At 31.7% G+C, this 21,110-nt stretch overlaps 2 protein-coding genes across 2 annotated transcripts; one reads left to right on the top strand and one right to left on the bottom strand.

The window, feature by feature from the left end:
* The first annotated feature begins 226 nt into the window (after positions 1-226).
* Positions 227-5,391, top strand: LOC114177617 (protein phosphatase 2C 29). Its single transcript, XM_028063035.1, has 4 exons — positions 227-1,952; positions 2,154-2,267; positions 3,247-3,511; positions 4,511-5,391. Exons 1-4 carry the CDS (start codon positions 378-380, stop codon positions 4,633-4,635), a joined length of 2,079 nt encoding a protein of 692 aa, XP_027918836.1. The 5' UTR covers positions 227-377; the 3' UTR covers positions 4,636-5,391.
* A 742-nt stretch (positions 5,392-6,133) lies between these two features.
* Positions 6,134-8,684, bottom strand: LOC114178570 (pentatricopeptide repeat-containing protein At5g46580, chloroplastic). Its single transcript, XM_028064564.1, has one exon. It carries the CDS (start codon positions 8,617-8,619, stop codon positions 6,484-6,486), a length of 2,136 nt encoding a protein of 711 aa, XP_027920365.1. The 5' UTR covers positions 8,620-8,684; the 3' UTR covers positions 6,134-6,483.
* Between the last annotated feature and the right edge of the window lie 12,426 nt (positions 8,685-21,110).

The following is a 21,110-nucleotide window of genomic DNA, read 5'->3' as shown; positions in this document are numbered from 1 at the left end:
TAATTGATGAGTAGTTACTAGTTATTGTAATAAAATAATAATAATAAGGGCACACAGAAGACAGCGATGATGTTTATGAGACTTAACCGTCAACTCACATGAGACCCAACCCAACAACTTGACACGCAAACAGAAACAGAAGAAAAAACATTTGAAAAAGGCGCAGAAAGGACAAAAGAGGTTTAATTTTTCTAGTGATATAAAAGCCTCCCGTCTCTCCCATTTCCAAATCAAATCTGAACCCAAAAACAAAATTGATTATTATAATAATTTTGGTCATTTGGTAAATATAATTATTATAGATTGATTGATTTGTTGGTGTTGGATTGGGGGCTGCGGAAAGAAGAAAGAGTTGAGGTGAAGAGAAGGGAAATGTGATGGGAAGTGGAGTTTCAAGTCTGTGTTGGTGCTACGGGAGGAACCAACCGGGCCACCAGGATGTTATATTCACGGCCACCGAGCCATTGGACGAAACCCTAGGACACTCCTTCTGTTACGTCAGATCCTCCGCTCGCTTCCTCTCACCAACTCACTCCGATCGCTTCCTCAGCCCCTCCACCTCCCTCCGCTTCTCCCCCACTCAGGAGCCCCGAACCCGACCCGAATCCCATGAAACCGGTTTCAAAGCCATTTCCGGAGCCTCCGTTAGCGCCAACAGCTCTCTCCCCACTACAGTCATTCACTTTGACGAAGAAACTCTCGATTGCGTCGGAGCTACCACCAAGGGCAATATCGTCAATGGCTTCGAAAGCACGGCGTCGTTTACCGCGCTCCCGCTCCAGCCCGTTCCCCGAGGCGGCGAGCCCTTCCAGGTTAGCGGCTTCTTTCTATCCGGTCCAATTGAAGCCAACGCCGTCTCCGGTCCTCTACCCGCCGCCGAAGGCGGCGGAGGCGGCGGCGATGTTCCCTTTTCTGCGCCGCTCAGCGGGCTCTATGGAAAGAAGAGCAGGAAGAAGAAGGTCATTTCGGGATTCCGGAAGGCGTTCAATCGGAACGCGACGGAGATGAAGAGGCCGTGGGTGGTGCCGGTTCCGGAGAAGAAGGAGGCGGCGGCGGCGGAGGCGAGGGGCGGGGAGGGCAATGTGCAGTGGGCGTTGGGGAAGGCTGGGGAGGATCGCGTCCACGTGGTGGTGTCCGAGGAGCAAGGGTGGTTGTATGTTGGGATTTACGACGGTTTCAATGGCCCCGACGCGCCGGAGTTTCTGATGGGGCACCTCTATCGTGCCGTTCACAGCGAGCTACAAGGCTTGTTCTGGGAGCTGGAAGACGAACAACCGTTGCCGCAAGAGAGTAATCCCGTGGTGGAAGGAACGGAGAGTAAACGGCGTAAACTGTGGGAGCTTCTCGCTGAGGACGGACTCGACCTTTCTGGTTCGGATAGGTTCGCGTTTTCCGTGGACGATGCGTTGAGCGTTAACAACGCCAATGCCGGGTCTGCTGTGAGTAGGAGGTGGCTGTTGCTGTCGAAGTTGAAGCAGGGGTTGTCGAAGCAGAAGGAGGGTGAAGGGAGGGGGTGGAATTTGGGTAATGAGGAGAAGGAAAAGGAGAAGCCCTCTGGGAGGAAGCGGAAGGTGGGTCCTGTGGATCATAGGCTTGTTTTGAATGCGTTGTCTCGGGCACTACAAGTCTCGGAGGTTGCGTATTTGGATATGACGGACAAGCTTTTGGATACGAATCCGGAGCTTGCTTTGATGGGCTCGTGTTTGTTGGTTGTGTTGATGAGGGATGAGGATGTGTATGTGATGAATGTTGGGGATAGTAGGGCTATTGTTGCACACTATGAACCCAAGGATGTTGATTCTAGTGTTGAATCGGGAAGCAAGGGAGGTGTTGAGTCTGGTGCTGAGAACATAGTTGAGGAGTCATTGGGTTTGGGTCAAAGCGCAAATGCTCAACAAATGAGGTTGGCGGCGTTGCAACTCTCTACTGACCACAGCACCAGCATTGAAGAAGTAAGTTCTAGATTTGGTAACATGCAGTATTGAGTATATGTTCACGAAGTTTGATTTTGTTGTTGTTCTTGTTGTAGTTGAACATACTAGAAGGTATACTTTTAGTAGTGGTTGCATTTATTGGCATTTCCCCCCCTTTTCTTTAGTCAGTTTGTGATATGATTAAGAGTTGACTGAAAAGTGGTGCTTGTTGTTTTGCAGGAAATCATTAGGATTAAAAACGAGCATCCTGATGATACCCAATGTATAGTCAATGACCGAGTTAAAGGTCGCCTGAAGGTCACCAGAGCATTTGGAGCTGGGTTTTTGAAACAGGTGTCTTTGAAAATGCTTTTTTTTATTTTATTAATACAATGTTTTATGTGTGCTTCTGGACCATTTTCTACTTCCACCGTGAAGAAGATAATATATGCTGTTTTTTAAAAGTTCGTGCATCATGGACGGGGTGATGTTTTACCCTGTTATTTTTTTTTATTCAAACGAAGATTTATTATTTATCTACCCTAGTAGATAATCCTTTGTTTAGTCAACGAGTGTGTTTGCGTGCTTATGAGTATCTTATGGTTCTCAATATAATATGATCAAAATTAACTCTCCTAACCAGTTATGCTTTCACTTGATACGAACGTAAGCTTTTGTTAGTACATATACACAGATAAACGAGTCTTTAAATAGATGCTTGAAGTCATGAGCATATTTGTATCCATAGCAAATTTCAAAACTTGTCATGTTAATTGAGATTTTCTTTTTCCAATTTTTTATGTAAGTTTGTGATACTTTATGAACTGTATAGGATGTAAATTATAGTGTCTAACAATATATGGTGCGTTGGAATTGATGCCATAAGAGAATTGATCGCTTTCCTTTTCTCTCAAAGCCATAGAGGTTACATTAATTATACGGGATTGTTTTTCTAAAATACCCCACACGCGTATAGACTTAAGTCTCTCAATATACTCCTATTTGATAGAATGAGAAGCCAAAGAATAAAGCCAATTGTTGGTAGACTATGCTGACACTGGTAATTCAATATTGTACTAAAGCATCTGATGAACAATGTTGGTACCAACATTAGACCATGTTGGTTTACCAAGTAACGAAGCCCACTTTTGGTAGCCAATTGTTGTAATGAAACCCACGTTTGTTGTGCTTGTGATACTGCTGCTCATGTTGATGTACATCTTCGTGCTAAGTTATAAGTCGTCTTGTTTTTCTTATTTAGGGTTGCTGCATACTTCTCATATTTGATATAAATGTAGTCTGACATGACTGTATAAATTGATTTTTTCCATAGCCGAAGTTGAATGATGCCGTACTAGAGATGTTTCGAAATGAATATATTGGCACTGCTCCGTATATTTCCTGCACTCCTTCACTACGTCACCATAGATTATGCCAGAGAGATCAGTTCCTGATCCTTTCATCTGATGGTTTATATCAATATCTAAACAATGAAGAAGTGGTTTCTCATGTTGAGAGTTTCATAGAAAAATTTCCTGAAGGAGATCCAGCCCAACATTTAATAGAAGAGGTGCTTCTCCGTGCAGCTAAGAAAGCTGGTAAATGAATCTTCTGACCTTGTATCTTTCTTGTTTTGCAGTCTTGCTCACCATGTTAAATGTGCAATTTGCTGAGTGACATAAATGTGGAATATTAATTAGTAATTATTTTTTCATATGTAAATTAAAAGCTGTTTGCCATGTCCTGTATGGTCATGCTAAATTTTAATGATTAAACTTCTGGTAACTCACCTCTCTATTTGAAGATATATTTTAACTATATTTTGTTTGAAGAACGAACTGATGACAAATTTTAAGAAGTAAAACACCAAGCCTTGCAGAGTGTAGAGTTTGAAGGATCTGAACCACTACAGATATTTGGTGTTTGAGTTAATTAATTATTATTAATTACCACTTGTTCTCAAGCTTTTCTGTTAAAATGTTATGTTCCTCAGAGAAATGTGTTGTCTTAGCAGGAGGTTGTTTATATTTTCCTTTCTTAGAACGCCTAGTCTTCTGCTTTAATAGTTCATAGCTTTTGCACAAAACCTACTTCGTAATTGTCCTTCTTTAGAAAGGTGGCAGTTCTTTGATAGTCATATATTTTACTTTCATTAAAATCCCATCACTTCTGTGGACTCTTAAATTATTTCCGCAATCTGAGTTTGATAAAGCCAATTTCAGAAAGCACTATTTTAGTGAATACCCTGCTTTATCGTTCTGCTTTATACATATGCTTATCATATGATTCCAAGAGTTAGGGCGAGGTAACAGCTTTTAATTCAGGACGGTTGTCGTGTCTATCTGCTGTTGTTTTTCTTGGCTTGTTAGATTCTTGTATTTGGATAAAACTTATTTTGAAATACGTTTGATGCTGGTGGCGTCTTTTTCTTTTTTCAACCTGCCTGGGTTGGAGATTATGCAAGAAATGTGGCTAAAACAAGAAAATAATTGATGCAAGCAATATGTTCATTTCTAGTAGAAACTTTTTTAACTTGCCAATTCTTATGCCATACACAACCCCCCATTTATAGGTTATTTTGGATTGATTTGTGGCAGGAATGGATTTTCATGAATTGCTTGATATACCACAAGGAGATCGGAGGAAGTATCACGATGATGTTACTGTCATGGTGATATCACTTGAAGGGAGAATCTGGAAATCGTCAGGAAAATATCCGTGAGACAATGAGACCTTCAACCTGTTGGCTTATACATGTGATGACATTTTTGCACCCTTGTGTGCCATGAAGCAGTGCTGAAGTTTCAAAGCAGGTCCATTTGTCATTGGTCTGGGTGTGTTTTTCGCGGATCTTGCGACATTAAAAATTATCAACTGAGGAATCTCAGATTTAACAGGCAAAAAGCTACCGCTATAGCTCTGTCCAAAATTAAGGAAAGCTAAATGCAATAGTATGAGCTAAGAACATGCATTGCAGATGGGCCTTGTGAATTCTGTTGTTGAGTTAAAAAAAGAAAAAGAAAAAGAAGCAAAGCCTATGCTTCTTTTTCCATTGGCAGCTCTATTCTCTCTCCCCGTTTTTTTGCAGCTGTAGAGATGATAAATTATAGAAATTTTGATAGCCAAGACACTTTCCGTTAGTTTTTTTTCATTTTTCTTTTCTTTACTTTCTAATAGCCGATAAAATGGGTGTATATGGGTGGGGATACAATTGTATTGATTGAACTCGACCAGTCAGTCCTTAGTCAGAAATGACGATCTGTAACGGAGAGTGGATTTCCACCGTTGCCAATTAAAATGATTATTCGGAATTAGAGGCCAATGCAGTGCATTAAACAATGCAGAATGGAAATGGCCATTCGTAAATTGATGGCGAAAAATTCGGTTGTTTCAAGGATTACTCGTTGTCTCTATTTCAGCAATGTGTACAAATTCAGAATGTAATTGTCCTTTCAAAAGCAAAAATGACGAATTCTTACATCAATTGTTAACTAGTATTTTAAAAAGTTTATTGTGTAATACATAAGTATGTTTTTTGTGCATTTAAACTTTGAATATAGGATATATAAATAAATTATGTTAAATTATTATGTTAGTGTTTTTCAATATGTAAAATATATTTTAAAAATGTTAAAATTTAATTTAAAGACAAAAATGTAAGATGAATAGAGATTAATGATTATGATTAAATATATTAACAAAGATAAGAAATAACTTGAGAGAAAGTTGTGAAGCAAATTTGTGAAATATATACATACGTAAGTGTGTGTGTATATAAGCAAAATAAATATTTTATTAAAATATCTAATTGAAAGAGTGAAAGAAGTAAATTCGTAGAGTTGATGCATTTTTTTTTTCTGTTCACCAGAACGCGTGCACATGGGGGAGGATGATAGCAGTGGAAGAAATTCAACAACTAGTTCTCTACAGACCAGCAAAAAGTCCAATAAGTATGAAGCATATATTGCTTAAGATATAAAAGAGTCAACAAACAAACGTTAGTTATATTTAGCATATTTTACCACACGAACGATAAAGTACCATGTCCAATTTTTAGAAAGTTGTTGCAGGAGTCTTCAGTAAAGAATAAGCACTAAGTATTCCTCTCTTTCCTCTCTATTTTGCTTATGAGATTCCTTGACTTCGGATCAGGATAATTTTACTCTACCAGAGGATTTCACATGAGATGGTCAAGTGAGTACATCTCAGCCATCCATAACTTTTAAAGATGAATTTATATCATTTTTTTTTATAAATAAACTAAATAATTGTAATGACTAAAATCTCGTACAACGAAAATGTCACTAGAGATTATCTCAACTTCGAATATTATATTGACTGTGATTCATGGCAGCATGCACCCGGCCTCTTCCCCAAACTTGAAAGTGATTCTACAAAATGAAGGGAAGCAAAAAAAGAATACTAAATTTCAGGATTTGTTTACATTGTAAGAAATGAACGGAAGATTATACATCTCATCTCTGCCTTCAAGACTTCATATCTTGGCCTTTCAAGTGATGATCATTGTATTATGTTTTAGCCATATCAATGTCACTTGAGCTACCATCATCTATGTAGCTGTAGCAGCTGCCGTAGAGTTTGATTGCACCCAAGAGATTAAATCCTCTCTAGTTGCACTGAAACAACCAACTTTTTCTTCACTCTGCCTAAACGGAACAGCTAGCTTCCTCAAATGAGAGGAAAAAGAAACATGGAGCCCTTGGGCAAACTTATGAGCACCAGTACCAGTTTGGGCAAGGAACAACTCTGGCAGTGTCTCCTCCCGCTTAACAATTTTGGTGAGTGTCCACATCCACTCTTCAAGTGCAGTTAGTGCTGCACCAACTGATAATGATCTAACGTCCAAGCACCATTCCTCATCAGTTTTGTTGTGCAAACTTGGGTATAATCCATACAAGGTTCCCAAGTAGAGTAGCTCATGGGCTCTCTCTAGAAGATCTTTGTTTCTACATATGTCAATCAAGCAGTTACAGAAGGGTCTTCTCACTTCAACCACTGCGCTGTTCATGATACCCTTGAACTCTTCCTTCACAGTCTCAAAACTAGTTTTTTCATCTTCAATCAATTGAATAAAGGCAACCAATTTTGGGTTAGCTTCCTGCAAACAAGCAAGGACTTTTTCCTCATCCTTGCTACCCTGAGAAAGAGACACAACAGATAGCAAGCAACCACATAGCCTATCATCTGGCTTAATTCCTCTCTCAACTGAAGAATAAAAAACTCTTACCAAACCATCAAATTCCATAGCCCTTCCCAAGCACTGAATCAAACAAGTAAACCCCATCACATTGAGTTCAACACCCGACTTGCACATCTCCTCAAACAATTTCATTGCCTTGTCCACATCTCCTTGACTCCCGTATATGTTGAGCATTGCCGTGTAACTCCAACTGTCTGGCTTGCAATGTGCAGACTGCTTCATATCCCTGAACAAAGTCTCAGCTTCCTCCACCAATCCAACATCTGCACACATGTTCAGCAATGTATTGTACAAGATAAAATCCATAGGCCAGTCATTTTCCTTCATTCGTTGCCACAACTCCAAAGCATCTCTAGACCACCTGGCCTTTCCATATATCTTAATAACCGCCGTCAGAGTCTTCTCGTTCGGCACAATCCCTGACTCAATCATTTCTTCAAACAGGCCCCTTGCGAACCCTGGCTTGCCAGCCTTTCCCATTGCCTCCAGCAAGGTGTTATACACAACCAAATTAGGCTGCACCCCAACAGACTCCATCTCCTGAAACACATATCTAATGCCATCATAGTCCCCAGCCTCCCCAAACATCTTCCCCAGCACAGAGAATGTGATGGGATCAGGCTTCCACCCACTTGCTCTACCTCTCTCGTACAAACTTATCACCTCTTCAACCTTGCCTAACCTAGCATAAACATCTAAAATAGCAGAGTAGGTTACCTCATCAGGCATCAACCCAGTCTTGTACATCCTCTCAAACCACTGCACAGCCTTGTCATAGAGGTTACACTTCTTGGCACACGAGATGATGGTGGAGTAAGTGATGTTATCCAGCGGAACCCCAGTGTCGATCATCTGGTGTGCAAGTTCTTCTATCAGCGCAAACTGTTTCCCGAACCTCAAAGACTTCATTGTCACATTGTAGAAGATGGTTTCCATGGGAAGCAAATTCTGGGTCTTGATCCAATCCAGAAAAAGATGAGTCTTTTGCCATGGCTTCAAGGTGTTGAGTATCAACAACACGTTTTCTCTAGTAAGAGGGCGTGGAATCTCCTCCAAAGAAGGCAAGAATTCATCTTCGGACGAACCACACTGATTCAGTTTGTGAACAAAGCGTTTCAAATCTTTCAACTGTGGACTGTAGGAGTAAGTAGCGCGCTTTTGTCTCTCAGAGGACAACACAGTGCGCTTTGCTTTGGTGGGGTTGACCCAAGTAGATTTTCCCTTAGAAAACGCATAGGATTGGTCTCCTGCGACGGTGGATAGGGTTTTGTTGGCAAGGGGTGCGAGTTGGTCGGATAAGGAAGTGCTCTTCTTCTTGCTGTCTGAAGTTGGTGTGGGAGGAGCCTCTGGAGTGGAATTTGAAGTGGAGCAGTGTATGAAACATTTTCTAATGCCTTTTTGCCTACAAGGGTTGGTGACGCTCAATCTTGTTCTTTTGGTATCTGTGAAGTACACATCCACAACGGTAGACAGTGGAGCAGCCATTGGAGTTCTTTGGCTACAACCAGTTCCAAGATATTATTTCATAACCTTATCTAAATGCAAAATATATGAGGTAATACTACAAATTCTGTTTTTATTTCAGGATATTTCGACTTTCAAATTACGAAAAAACACACACATGAACTTTCTTTCAACTGGACTTGGAGATACATAAGTTGGGCCGGGTTTTCAATGAGGGTGTCTCTTCCTCCCTGTTTTTCTTCCTGCACCCCCCACAAAGTTGTACTTTCCACACCACCCCTAGTTAAAAATATATGCATGACTACAGGTCGAGGCCAACAATAATAGTGTCTATCTGTTATATAACCTACAATAAAAAAACTCACTCTTACACTTAGATACTCATTTAAAGAATATTAGTGGATTTTAAAAAACTCGTGGTATTAATGGATACATTCGAATATCTAAAAAAAAAAATTTATAAATTTTTAAAATAAAATCTAAAAAAATATACAATATAATATAATTTAAATTAAATATAAATTAAATTTTAACTTTAATTAAATTTAACCTAATAAAATATATTTTTATTTTTATTTTTAATTAAATTTAACTTAAAAAATATAAATTAAACTCTAATTTTAATTTTATGTAAGTAACATATCTTTACGAGTACAAGTGGTATGATATCCGCATTTGACAAATTTATAAATAGGTGTAAACATTTTTATTTACCCGCAGGTACTAACTATTCATTATGAGTAATTTTACTATCCCTACTCCATCTATTTATTTTTAATATTTTTAGTATTAAATGTTTCGGAAGATATTTCTAATCAAGAAAATATCTTTCAAAACACTCGATCCGAAATGTTTGATTTTTTTTTAGAATAAGTGTTCCAAAAGATATTTTGAGATCTAAAATTACTTTACAGAGTACTTGTTTTGGGAATTTATTTTATATCATGAAATACAATATAAAAAAGGGTTTATGAAATATATGTTTCGTAAGGAATTGCGAGATTTGGAAATATATTATGGAATATCCATTCCAAAATTTAATTTTTAAAATTTTGAAATTATTATTTCGGAAGGTATTTCTAGATTTGGAAACTTTTCTTCTTATTTCGAAATTTATTTTCGATTCCAAAACGTATTTTTGGATTTGAAAATTATCATTCCAAAATATAAAAAATAAATAAATAAGTTCCAAAACAATCATTCCAAAAGATATTTTTTGAATTCAAAAATGTTTTCCGAAAAACTTGTTTCACAATATAATAATGCATGATTTATACTTAATTTCATTTGACATCAACGTTTTAGTGGAGCTCACCACTAATGAAAATGAAAGAGAAATGGAGAATGAGTCCAGAGAAAAGCATTTATTTGAACAAAATGAATATGTTTTTGCATGGTGGCATCCCCAATGACTTTGCTGGGAGAAAATGTCTGAGACGTGTTGCAAAACATGATAAGTGATAAGAAGAACCAAGTGTTGAGATTCACTCTACTATTAACTCAAGGGTAGAAGGGTATTTTTAAAACTTAACGAGTGTTGGAAGAAAAAAAAATGGGTGCATGAAGTAGCAGCCCTTACAATGAGCTTAAGTATTTTCTGAAACGTGTTAAAAACGTTAATATTTTTGAAAATTACTTTCCAAATTTAGCATAATGTAAAAAACTGGTTAAAAACATAGAAAATAACAAAATAAAGTATAAAAGGCCATATTTCAGTAAAAGGGAGTATTGGCAATAAATAAAAGAAATTTTAGCTTACTTCACCTTTTGCAAGCTACACCAAGGTTAGGTATTTACTGGGTCAACAGTGTGAAAATTCTTAACTAATCCATATTCATATACTTAAAAGAGTTCATATTTAACAAACTTGCTCAAGGTCGTAGTTAGATAGACTCATTTGATAATTATATATAATTTATTTTAAAAAACTGAGTGTAAATTAAATATATCAATATTTGTATTGAAATAATTGATTATGTAATCGATTAAATGTATCATGAGTTATTTCTTCATGTTTTTATTCTTGAGGATGAGTTGCTGAGAAATCTAAAGTTTACTGGAGATTAATGTTGTTGTACATTCATTATATAAGATTCAGTTAGGTACTGTCAGGAAAAGTTTACTCTGTAAAATCAATAATCAGAGAAAAATAATTACACACATTATTCAGATAGAAATTACTACTTTTGATATATAGTATAATTTTTACAATTATTTTATAATATGTTTTAGCCTTTTTGGTAAAGAATTCAAAAAGGAAATTTTGCCAAAGATGGAATAACTTATAAATGAAGGAGATGTATGTCATTCTCTAATAGATGGTTTAGCTTATATATAGAGAATTTTATTCATAGGTTAATTAATTTCAACAATTATTAGTAGTCATGTCGTTAAAGATTTTGCCTACGAAGTCAAGGGAAAAAATGATTCTATTTTACTTTTTTGTCTTGTCGTTAAATTGCTCCACTTGGTAAAAAAGGTGAACAACACTTGTACTTAAATTTGATTCCATAACTCTCCTCCACTTGCAATGTAATGTTTGTTATGGTTGGAAAATTTGAATTCTAGGTTGGTAGTAAACTATTAGACATTTTTGTCTATCTAGTACTCATTTGACAAAAATTGAGATTAAAGCATCAAAGTATGAAGTTTCAATTTTTTTTTTCTGGTTCAAGTTGAATCTTATATATCACATATTAACTTATAGTAATGATATTGACATAATAGTAATGAAATTAGCATATATTTTTTGTAATGTGTGTCTTTAAGTTTTATAGGATGTTAGGTGATTCATCTTTTTTCATGAATTTAAAAATAAAATAAATGATTATTATGAGTGGAAAATAAATTGTCTTAAGTGAATGATTGATTATTTTAAGTAGATTTAATATATATATATATATATATATATATATATATATATATATATATATATATATATATATATAATATAATATAAACAAATGTTAAAAATCTTCTTATGCATAAAAAAATCAATTATCTAATTAGTTATGTGAATGATCATATTGATTATCTGACTTTGTTTAGTAAATTACAAATGAATTGTGTCTAAATGTTTATTTGTGAAATTAATTTAATAATCTATGAATGCTTAAAATTCATGGTGGATGATAGACTAAGTGATAGTAATGTACGAAACATCTTTGTTCATTGAATGACAAATTTATAGTTGAAGTTTGAAATTGAGATTTTGTTTTTCATCTTTTGTGCTGACAGTATCGAAAAAAAACTCTGATTTGAATAAATTTTTTTTATCATATATGAACTGAACTGACAGTATTGAAAAGAACTCTGGATAAATTTTATTTATCATATAGAACTAATACTCATATAACAAAATATCTGTTTGTTTTTACTTATGTATCAAAAGTGAGTAATGACTCATATTTAGATTTATATGTACAGTTTGTTCATGTCGAAAATTGTTATTTTAATATGATTTCTTGTTTTAGATCCTTTGCATCTCTTATAAAAAAGGTAAACATATACATTTTTTTTTTCAAATGTTAGAGTACCTCACGAGTACTCAACTATGTTTATTCATAATATTTTGATAAAAAGAAAACTTATCTTCAAATAGATTGAATTTTCAAAAGTATATTTAAAAGTGGGAACAAAAGAACTTAACATTTGAGTACCTCGTAAGGATCGAAATGTATTATAAAGTGTTTTAAAATGATAATATAGAATGCTAATATTTATACACAAATAATACTCTTTAGTAGTTATAATAATTTATAAATCATACAAATCCATTTAAGCACATGCTTGTGAATCGAAAATTTCTCTGAGAAAATTATTCTAATTGCTGTCAAGTTAGCACAACCTTTTCTTTTCATTTTTCATATTATTTTATCCCGTTTTCTATGCATTCCAATGATTTTTTTTATGCATAGTAAATACATGATTTTATATGGTTTGAATCAAACGACCTTGAGTTTTAACATTATATATTTTTTTAAATATTAATTTTAGTGATAAAAAATAATTAGTCACTATAATGACTAATTTAGATACTAATTTATAAACTAAAAATTATTGGTAACTAATACAGTTTTTATTATTAATAAAAAATTATAATAACCACTACAACAATTTATAGTTTAGACCACACTAAAATAGACAACGGCTAAATAAATGTAACCTAAACATATAATAAACAACATTTTTATAAATGATGTATAAATATCATGAAAGTCCATGATTATATAATTGTTGCTTTAAACTATGTGGGCAAAACTAGTAAAAATGTGGTCTAAAAACATAGGTAAGGTATAAAATCAACATGTAAAATTGTTGTTTATTGTGAGAATTTTAAGCAACGGTTTTAAAAATATTGTCATACTAAAAACCGTTGTCTATTACCTATAGCTACACTCACCTATACCACGCCTAAAAAATTGTGATCTAATCTTTAGACCACGGTTTTTATAATTTATATCATAATTTTATGTTGTTGTCTAAAGTGATTTTTGTTGTAGTGAACCAATTTAGAGATCAATTCCTTTAGTATTCAAAACATTGTTAGTTAATGTTAGTGATCAATTTAAATATTATTTTATAATAGAAATTATTTTAGTTACAAAGATAGAGACCAATTATTCATAATCAAAACTATTTTAGTTACCAATAATTTTTAGTTTAGAAATTCATACCTAAATTGGTCATTATACTAAATAATTACTTTTTTGTCACTAAAATTGATCATTATTTAAGGATTTCTTGTAGTGTAAGAATTGGACTATAGGTCTAACTTGATCACACAAACCTCTTAAGGTGTAGTTTGCACTCATTTATATATTATAAATCCACTTTATTTATAGTCGATGTGAGATCTCTAACACTCGCTCACATCAAGACATGTATATCTCGATTGTGAAACTAAACATTAATGAGTGGTTTGATAGCGGACAATAGAATAGATCCAAGAACAACAAATATTATTATGATAGGTTTAATATGATCAGTGGTGGCTCTAAACAAAAAATTGTGGAGGGGCCAAAGTAATATGATTCTTTGATTATTAGATTAGATCATTAGTATAATGCTTCAAAAAATTATTCCTCAATCTGATAAATTGGATAATTAGATTGGATCATTAGTATAATGCTTCAAAATATGAGAACAATTGAATAATCATATTGGATCGTTACTATAATATTTCAAAACATTGGAACAATTGGATAATTATATTGGATCATTAGTATAATGCTTCAAAATATGGGAACAATTGGATAATTATACAAGATCATTAGTATAAGGCTTCAAAATATGTGAAGTAAAATCTATCTTGTTTCATCTTTAACAATAGCTTCTCTTTTATCACTTTTAAAGAATGAATCTATTATTTTATTCTTCATCATTATACATTTCTTTTGTAAATAATATTAAAAAATAACTTATCATAATCTAATAAACAATTGAGAGACGTAATTATTAAAATAAAAATATATTATAGTCAAATCACAATTAAAAATCGATTATGTAAAAACACATAATACATTATTTCTTCTATATTCATAAAAAATGAATATACAAAGGCTCATGAGATAAAAAATAATGATAATAACTATTAAACTGATATTTCATTATCAAGTGACACAAAATAGAGTTACTTTCTTTCTTTAAGAAAGGAATAGAAAAATCACAAATGAGAGCAAAAGTAATGAGTTTGTGCTGCCTAACTTCCTCTTTTATTCAAAAACAAAAAGAAAACTTAGAGTGAGAGATGAGTACAATTGTGTGAAAAAGTAAAAGGATAATGAGAATGAAAATAATAAATATCTTAATAAATATTTGGTTTAATTACTCTTTTGGTTCCTATTTTAAAAAATGTTAATTTGGTCTTTCAGATTTTTAGTCTCAATTTGATTCTGATTTTTTAGTCGTAATTTAACATTTTTGGACGAAAACAGAGACAAAAAAATAATTAAACCTAAATATTTTTATTCTTTATTATATTTGATTATTTATTAACATTAAATGTTGTACTTTTGTAAAAGAAATAAAATAACATAATTTAATTTCCATCAATTTCTAAAATTACTACCTATATTTAAAAATTTCACAAATACATATCTAATTTTTAAAAAATTCAGAAAAAATTGGGGAGGGGAGGGCTCCTTCCCGTCCCTTAAATAATTCGCCACGTGACTTTGATACTATGTGAATTTGATACCATCTAAGTGGACTTTAAGACTTTCTTAATCCTATAAAATCAACTTGTAAAGTATGATTTATACCTATTCATATACTGTAAATCTATTTTATCTTTAATTAATGTGGTATTTTATTTGTTAAGAACTAATTTCTAAGTTGAGAACTAATATGCTTGGTTTTAAAACACCAAATTCCCTAACTTGATCAAATCTTGCAAAAGTGATAGTTATTGTGTTACAAAATTTCACTAATATTTCCAAAAGCAAACAAACATTTCCACACATTTTAAGCAGTTTGAAATGTGAGAAAGAACATATATTACACAAATAATATGCAATCCCTAGTGTATAATCAACTTTGATAATTTCAAACCAAACAATTTTAAGTTAAAAAACAATTCAATAACAAATTTTCAATCCAAAAACATATATCATGCCTTAATCACTTTAACAAAAACTTCAATTTTATTTAATTTAATAAAATATTCTACAACTGACACAGTTTCTAGTTATAACAAATTTATTATTTCTGTATAATGCATCTAAGATAATTTTCTTTACCTAACATTTACTCATAGTGTAAGTAAAAGATCAACAACTTAAAACTATCAAAATCAAGTCACCTATAATTCTAACCCTAAAAACATAAATAAAAAAGAGAATTAGTCGAGAGAATAATTTTTTTAACTAATATGAAAAATGAATTGATCAAAAAAAAGATTTAAATGATAAAAAATAAATATATTATAAAAAGTAAATTTACTCTACATCAACTGATTTCTAATATGATTTGATTGTGAAAAAATACAGACAAAAAAAAATTAAAAGATGAAAGAAATAATGACAAAGAAATAGGAAGATGCTCTCAATAAAAACAAAAGGAGAAAAAAGAAAAAGAAGAAGAAGAAAGTACAATGAGAAAGATGAGGAAAAAAATAGGTCTCATCTACCCAATATATCTCACACTTATTTTTCATTTTTTGATTTTTCCTAAAAGACGAAAAAAATAAAAACAATTAATCTTTTCATACTTACGTGATATATTCTCCATTTCAAAATAATGTTTTGACCAGTTGCTAATTTTACACTTATAGAAACCCTATGACTCACATTTTCATCTGAATGAAGTTATATATCTACACGAGAGGTAATTAAGACCGAGTAAACCTTTCTTTACTTTTGGGTACAAATAAAATGAGGAGCTGATAATGCGATGCCATGTGGAACACGAGATTATGGCATTTAATTCCAAAGGCTGGATTCCATGTTTTCAATTTTCATTTCTCAGCAACTTGTGAAGAAGAAGATCTCCACTTTGTTACCGTTTTCAACGTTAAATCATGTTTAAATACTTTTCAATAATATGATATGATTAGGTCTATATAAGGTGCTCTTGTCAGAGGAAATTACGTTCACTTCCCACATCGCAAACTTAGGACAGTGTCTATGGCGGCTGCTCGTGGATGCACTATATGGAATTCATGTCACGTCCATAACTAAAAATGATTATTAAATTATTAATCAAATTTCAAATAAAACAAACATCCTAAACTGCGTCAAAGATGAAATCGAAGGTTAGAAGAAAACCATGAAATAACTGAATCTTGTTGATACGATCGTGAAGCACGAGGTGAGTTAGGGCTGATTCCTGTTCCGATAATAGCCGCTAAGTGAGACGCGTTTGTTTTGGCACTGCATGCTTAAAACTCATTTATTCATGTTTCATGTTTGACCTTTGTCTCTTCCCAATAATGCTCACATAATCACAAACTTGCATTGGATCCATCAACAAATCTCGTGCTTTGTGTTTACAAAGCTACTACAACCACATAATTAACCTTATCACCAATTCTATTACATCTTTTGACAATAAAGTAATTACCCTCATTCCGACAATTTGTCTTCCTTCAAGAGTCTACGGGTAAAGTTTATTACAATGAGTTTGGAATACAATCATAATATTATTATATTGTTTTCACCATCCAAGTTTCAACAAAAAAGATAACATGAAGGTGAACTTTAGTCCAAGTCAAACAAACATACATGTTTTACCACTTTGTAAAAGTCATAACTATATATGATAGAAAAATATGATATTAGTAAAATATTTCACTGTACTCTCACAAGGAAAATTAAAAAATAAAAATAAAAGTTTTGGATATACATTCGCCTTATGTCAAACTTGGTGGTACACTGATAAACTTTTTAGATAAATCTCCATGAAAAATATATATTTTTGGTATGGACAATTAAAGTTTATAGACGCGGAAAAAACAATATTGCTTTTATTGAAACTGTCCCATCAATTTCAACATTTGTTGAAGTTGAATAAGTTTTTAACGTATTTAGAATTGTCAACAATGAACACAAGTAGCATCATGAATTAAGAAGGGATGTGAATTGATTTGGATTTTAAGGAAATTTTGGCATCATAGCCATGTTTGGACTTATATTTGGAATGAGTAGTATTTCTCACTTTTGACAATAGCAAAAACTTTCTTTGAGTCCATAATGAACACAATTATGCATTCCATATACACTAGCAAAAAAGGTGTAGACACGTTCTCTATCAATTTCTTTTTTTGTCCACCTTGTATAACTTGAGGTTGTGTGAACAAAATTAGATAATTGACATTATCATATTTTTAACTTTTAGAATTTAGCATGGTAAATCCCTAATTTGTATTTGTTTACGGAACATTATATTTTCAACCAAATCAATCAATTTAATATTTTTGAACCATTTATCTTATCTTTTTTCCTTTCATTTACAACTTCCTTAATTAGCACAAATTTTATGGTGTAACATAAAATCTCCAATCGATGGTTTGTTAGAAATTAGGTATTTAAATATATAGAATACGATTATAATCTAAGAACAAAATCCATTTTCCTAGTCGCCTAAAAGAAAATCATCACGGTTTCAGTCCACAGAATTTCCACTCATTATAATTGCTTTTCAATCCATTAGGACTTGTTGATAATGCCACGATATTGAATTTCTTCGTTTGAACTTTTACTTTTGCTTTTGTTTTCGTTTTTTGAAGTTATCTTTCTTTATCAGAAAAATATACTAAATTAGGGAAATAATTTTTCAAATTTACCAAAGTGGATATAGATTTTAAGAAAATCAAGTCAAGAAAATATTTAGAATTGATGTTAAGAGGTGAAATGAATATTGCGTGATGATTGAAAATAAATTCATTTATTCATTCTATTACTAACTACTAAATTAATCGGTGACTTGGAAACAATATGTTAACAAATTTACTAATTATACGACAGTTTATTATTATAAATAAATACGTTTTAGATGAAAATGTGACAGTGTTATTTAGCATTAAGTAATTTAATTAAGTGTGTGTATATATAATAAACTTATTACACAATAATGTATATTATAAACTTCATTGTATATCTTTCTAAATAAATTAAAAAGTTTATTATGGTATATTTCTTCGCAAAATTTTTCAAAATATCTTAACAATTATAAAATTTATCAAAGCTTGACTTTGTTCTGGGAAGTAATGCTTGTACACACATGGTCGGGGGCAAAAATTAATCACCCTTAACGAGTATCACATCCAGAACTTTTAAGTATTTAACTATTTGTTTAAGACAAAATTGATTAAGATTGTCCATATTAATTAATTGAAACTAAGTGATCCATTCTTACATGGTAGTACTTATGACTTAATATGTACATAAGACAATAAAGAAAAGAATAAAAGAGAGAAAAATAGACACAAAAATTTAAGATGGTTTGACGTATAATGTATATGTCTACGTCCACGACTATTCTAGGAACATATACTACTTGTATAAAAATATTTTAATTAGAATATTTTCAAGCATTAATATGACTATATTCGGTGTAAATAGAATTGAGTTGGGTAAAATAACACTTTAGTAAGTGTATAATTATTTCATTATCATGTATCAAATAAATATAATTATTTCATATATTATAAAGAATGTTAATCGGTGTCTTAATAATACTGATTAAAAAAAATAATTAACGTACATTGATTTTATATTTTTACATCCTTAATTAGTTGTCACAACAGTTAATTTGATTTATCTGTTTTTGGAAATTGCAGAATAGTGGTTGGTAACACAATGAGTCGACTATGAAAGTCAACGAAAATAAGAATATATTGTGTAGTAATTATTACTAATATTGAAAATGTGATTCCATGTAGCTGATGAGAAGATTGAAAAGAAAATGATTTTATGTAGATTATGAATGTTGAAGCAGGAGACCAAGGGACCAAAAGGAATAGACAAAAGATGATAAGGTTTATTGTCTCCTTATTTTATTCATCACATTCAACTCTTAGTTTTTCTCTCTCAGACACTCAAACCATGGGTATCGGCTTTTGTTTCGCTACAACATAAGGTCAATATATACTTTGTCTTTTTTTACTTCATAAATCAATCAGTAGACACAATTACAAAAATGCAGACATTTTCACAAATCTCGTAATAAACCAAAATTAAAGCGTAAAAAACACTAACAATGTGATAGATTTTTCATGTATCATAATAAATAGTAGAAACATTACATTGTATTTCATACTTTTTATAAAAGGAAGATTTAAAATACTTTCCTAAAATGACAAGATTCACAATTTAAAACTGAAATATATTTAAGACTTTGAATCATCATCTTCAACTCAAACAAATTTAGGTGGCCAAAACGATAACAAAAAAGTAAATTTTGGTACTGAAGGTTAAGGAGTAATATATAATAGTGAAGGTTTTACATTATTGAGTGTATATAAAATGTTTTAAGAGGAGTAATATATATACACACAAAACTAACCCTAAAAGCAAAAAATAAATGGGCTTAAAACATGGGTCTATGCTAACATTCTCTCAAACTCAGAATGTTACGACTAAATGCAATGCATTGACAGTTTGTCAAATAAAAAATAAAAGCGTAAAACAAAGTGCGACTTAATAAATATATATGTAATCTGTAGAACCAAAAGAACAAATGGTAAAGATATAATGCCAAGTTAAACATAATAACGGGTAAAATGACAATATGTTTCAATATGCTCGATTTGCTTATGAAAAATAGAGTTGCGATCAGATGCAACCTGAAAAATTGCAAAATAGACTTAGGACTTAGGGATTAGGAAAGACAAACTACTTCTCAATCATAAAATTTGCGAAAGAGACTTAAGGTTTAGGAAAGAGAACTACTGTAAGCATCTCTTCTCAATCATAGATCGTTTGAGATTTTTGATACAATATAGAAAAAGAAATATAGGAAGAAAGAGATTGTATATTATTAAGTGTATATTACAAGAGGTGTGATATATATACATACAAAGTTAACCCTATAAGTCAAAAGTAAATGGACATAAAGCATGAACCTATACTAACAAAGGTCATAAAATAGGTTGAAGAAGAAGTCAATTGACTCAAATAGATTAAAATGTAAGAAGAATAAAAGATGCAGAAGACAAAAATTTAAATTTAGTGAAAGAAACTTTGTCAATCCTTGATATGTCACGTTGGATTCATTGAGAAGAGTAATAAAATGAGTAACTTTTGGGAAGGAAATGGAAGAAAATGAAGAAATTTTACCTTATCAAGGCACTTGAAGGTTTTAAAAGAATTAGCACACGTGTATTTATTTTATAAATATTTTAATAAAATTATAAAAATTAAATACTATAATATAATTTTAATTTTAATTTTAATTTTAATTAAAAATAACTCAATGAAATATAAATTAAACATAATTGGAACTGAAAAGAAAATATTTCACCTATAATCTAATTGAACCATTAGATTATTAGTATCATGCTTCGTAATTTGTAAAAGAGTTTAATCTATTTTTTTTAATTTTATTTTTCATCAATATATCTATTTTTTTTAAGTTTAAGATAAAAAAAATAATTTATCATAATCAAATAAAAAAATTAAAATAAGTGATTACTAAAAAAAAGTTTATGATAATTAAATCACAATTAAAAATCAGTTATGAAAAAATATAACACATTATTTATTCTTTTACATTCATAAAAAATGAATATACAAAGGCTCATGAGATTAAACAGATAAAACTAACTATTAAAAATGATATTTCACTATCAAGAGAGACAAAAAAAATTACTTTTTTTTTCAAGAATGAAAATAAACAAATGAAAAATTAGAGTAAAAATATTAAGTTTGCGTCTAACTTACTTTTTTCTTCATTAACAAAAAAGAAAACATGAGAGTGAGAAATGAGTAGAGTATCTAATAAACTCAATAGACAATAAGAAAGAAAATATAAAAAATATCTTTATAAATATTTTTATTCTTTATTATACCTTA

The sequence above is a fragment of the Vigna unguiculata genome, chromosome 3 (assembly GCF_004118075.2).
Source record: "Vigna unguiculata cultivar IT97K-499-35 chromosome 3, ASM411807v1, whole genome shotgun sequence".
NCBI lineage: Eukaryota > Viridiplantae > Streptophyta > Magnoliopsida > Fabales > Fabaceae > Vigna > Vigna unguiculata.
This window is presented reverse-complemented; position numbering and strand designations above follow the sequence as displayed.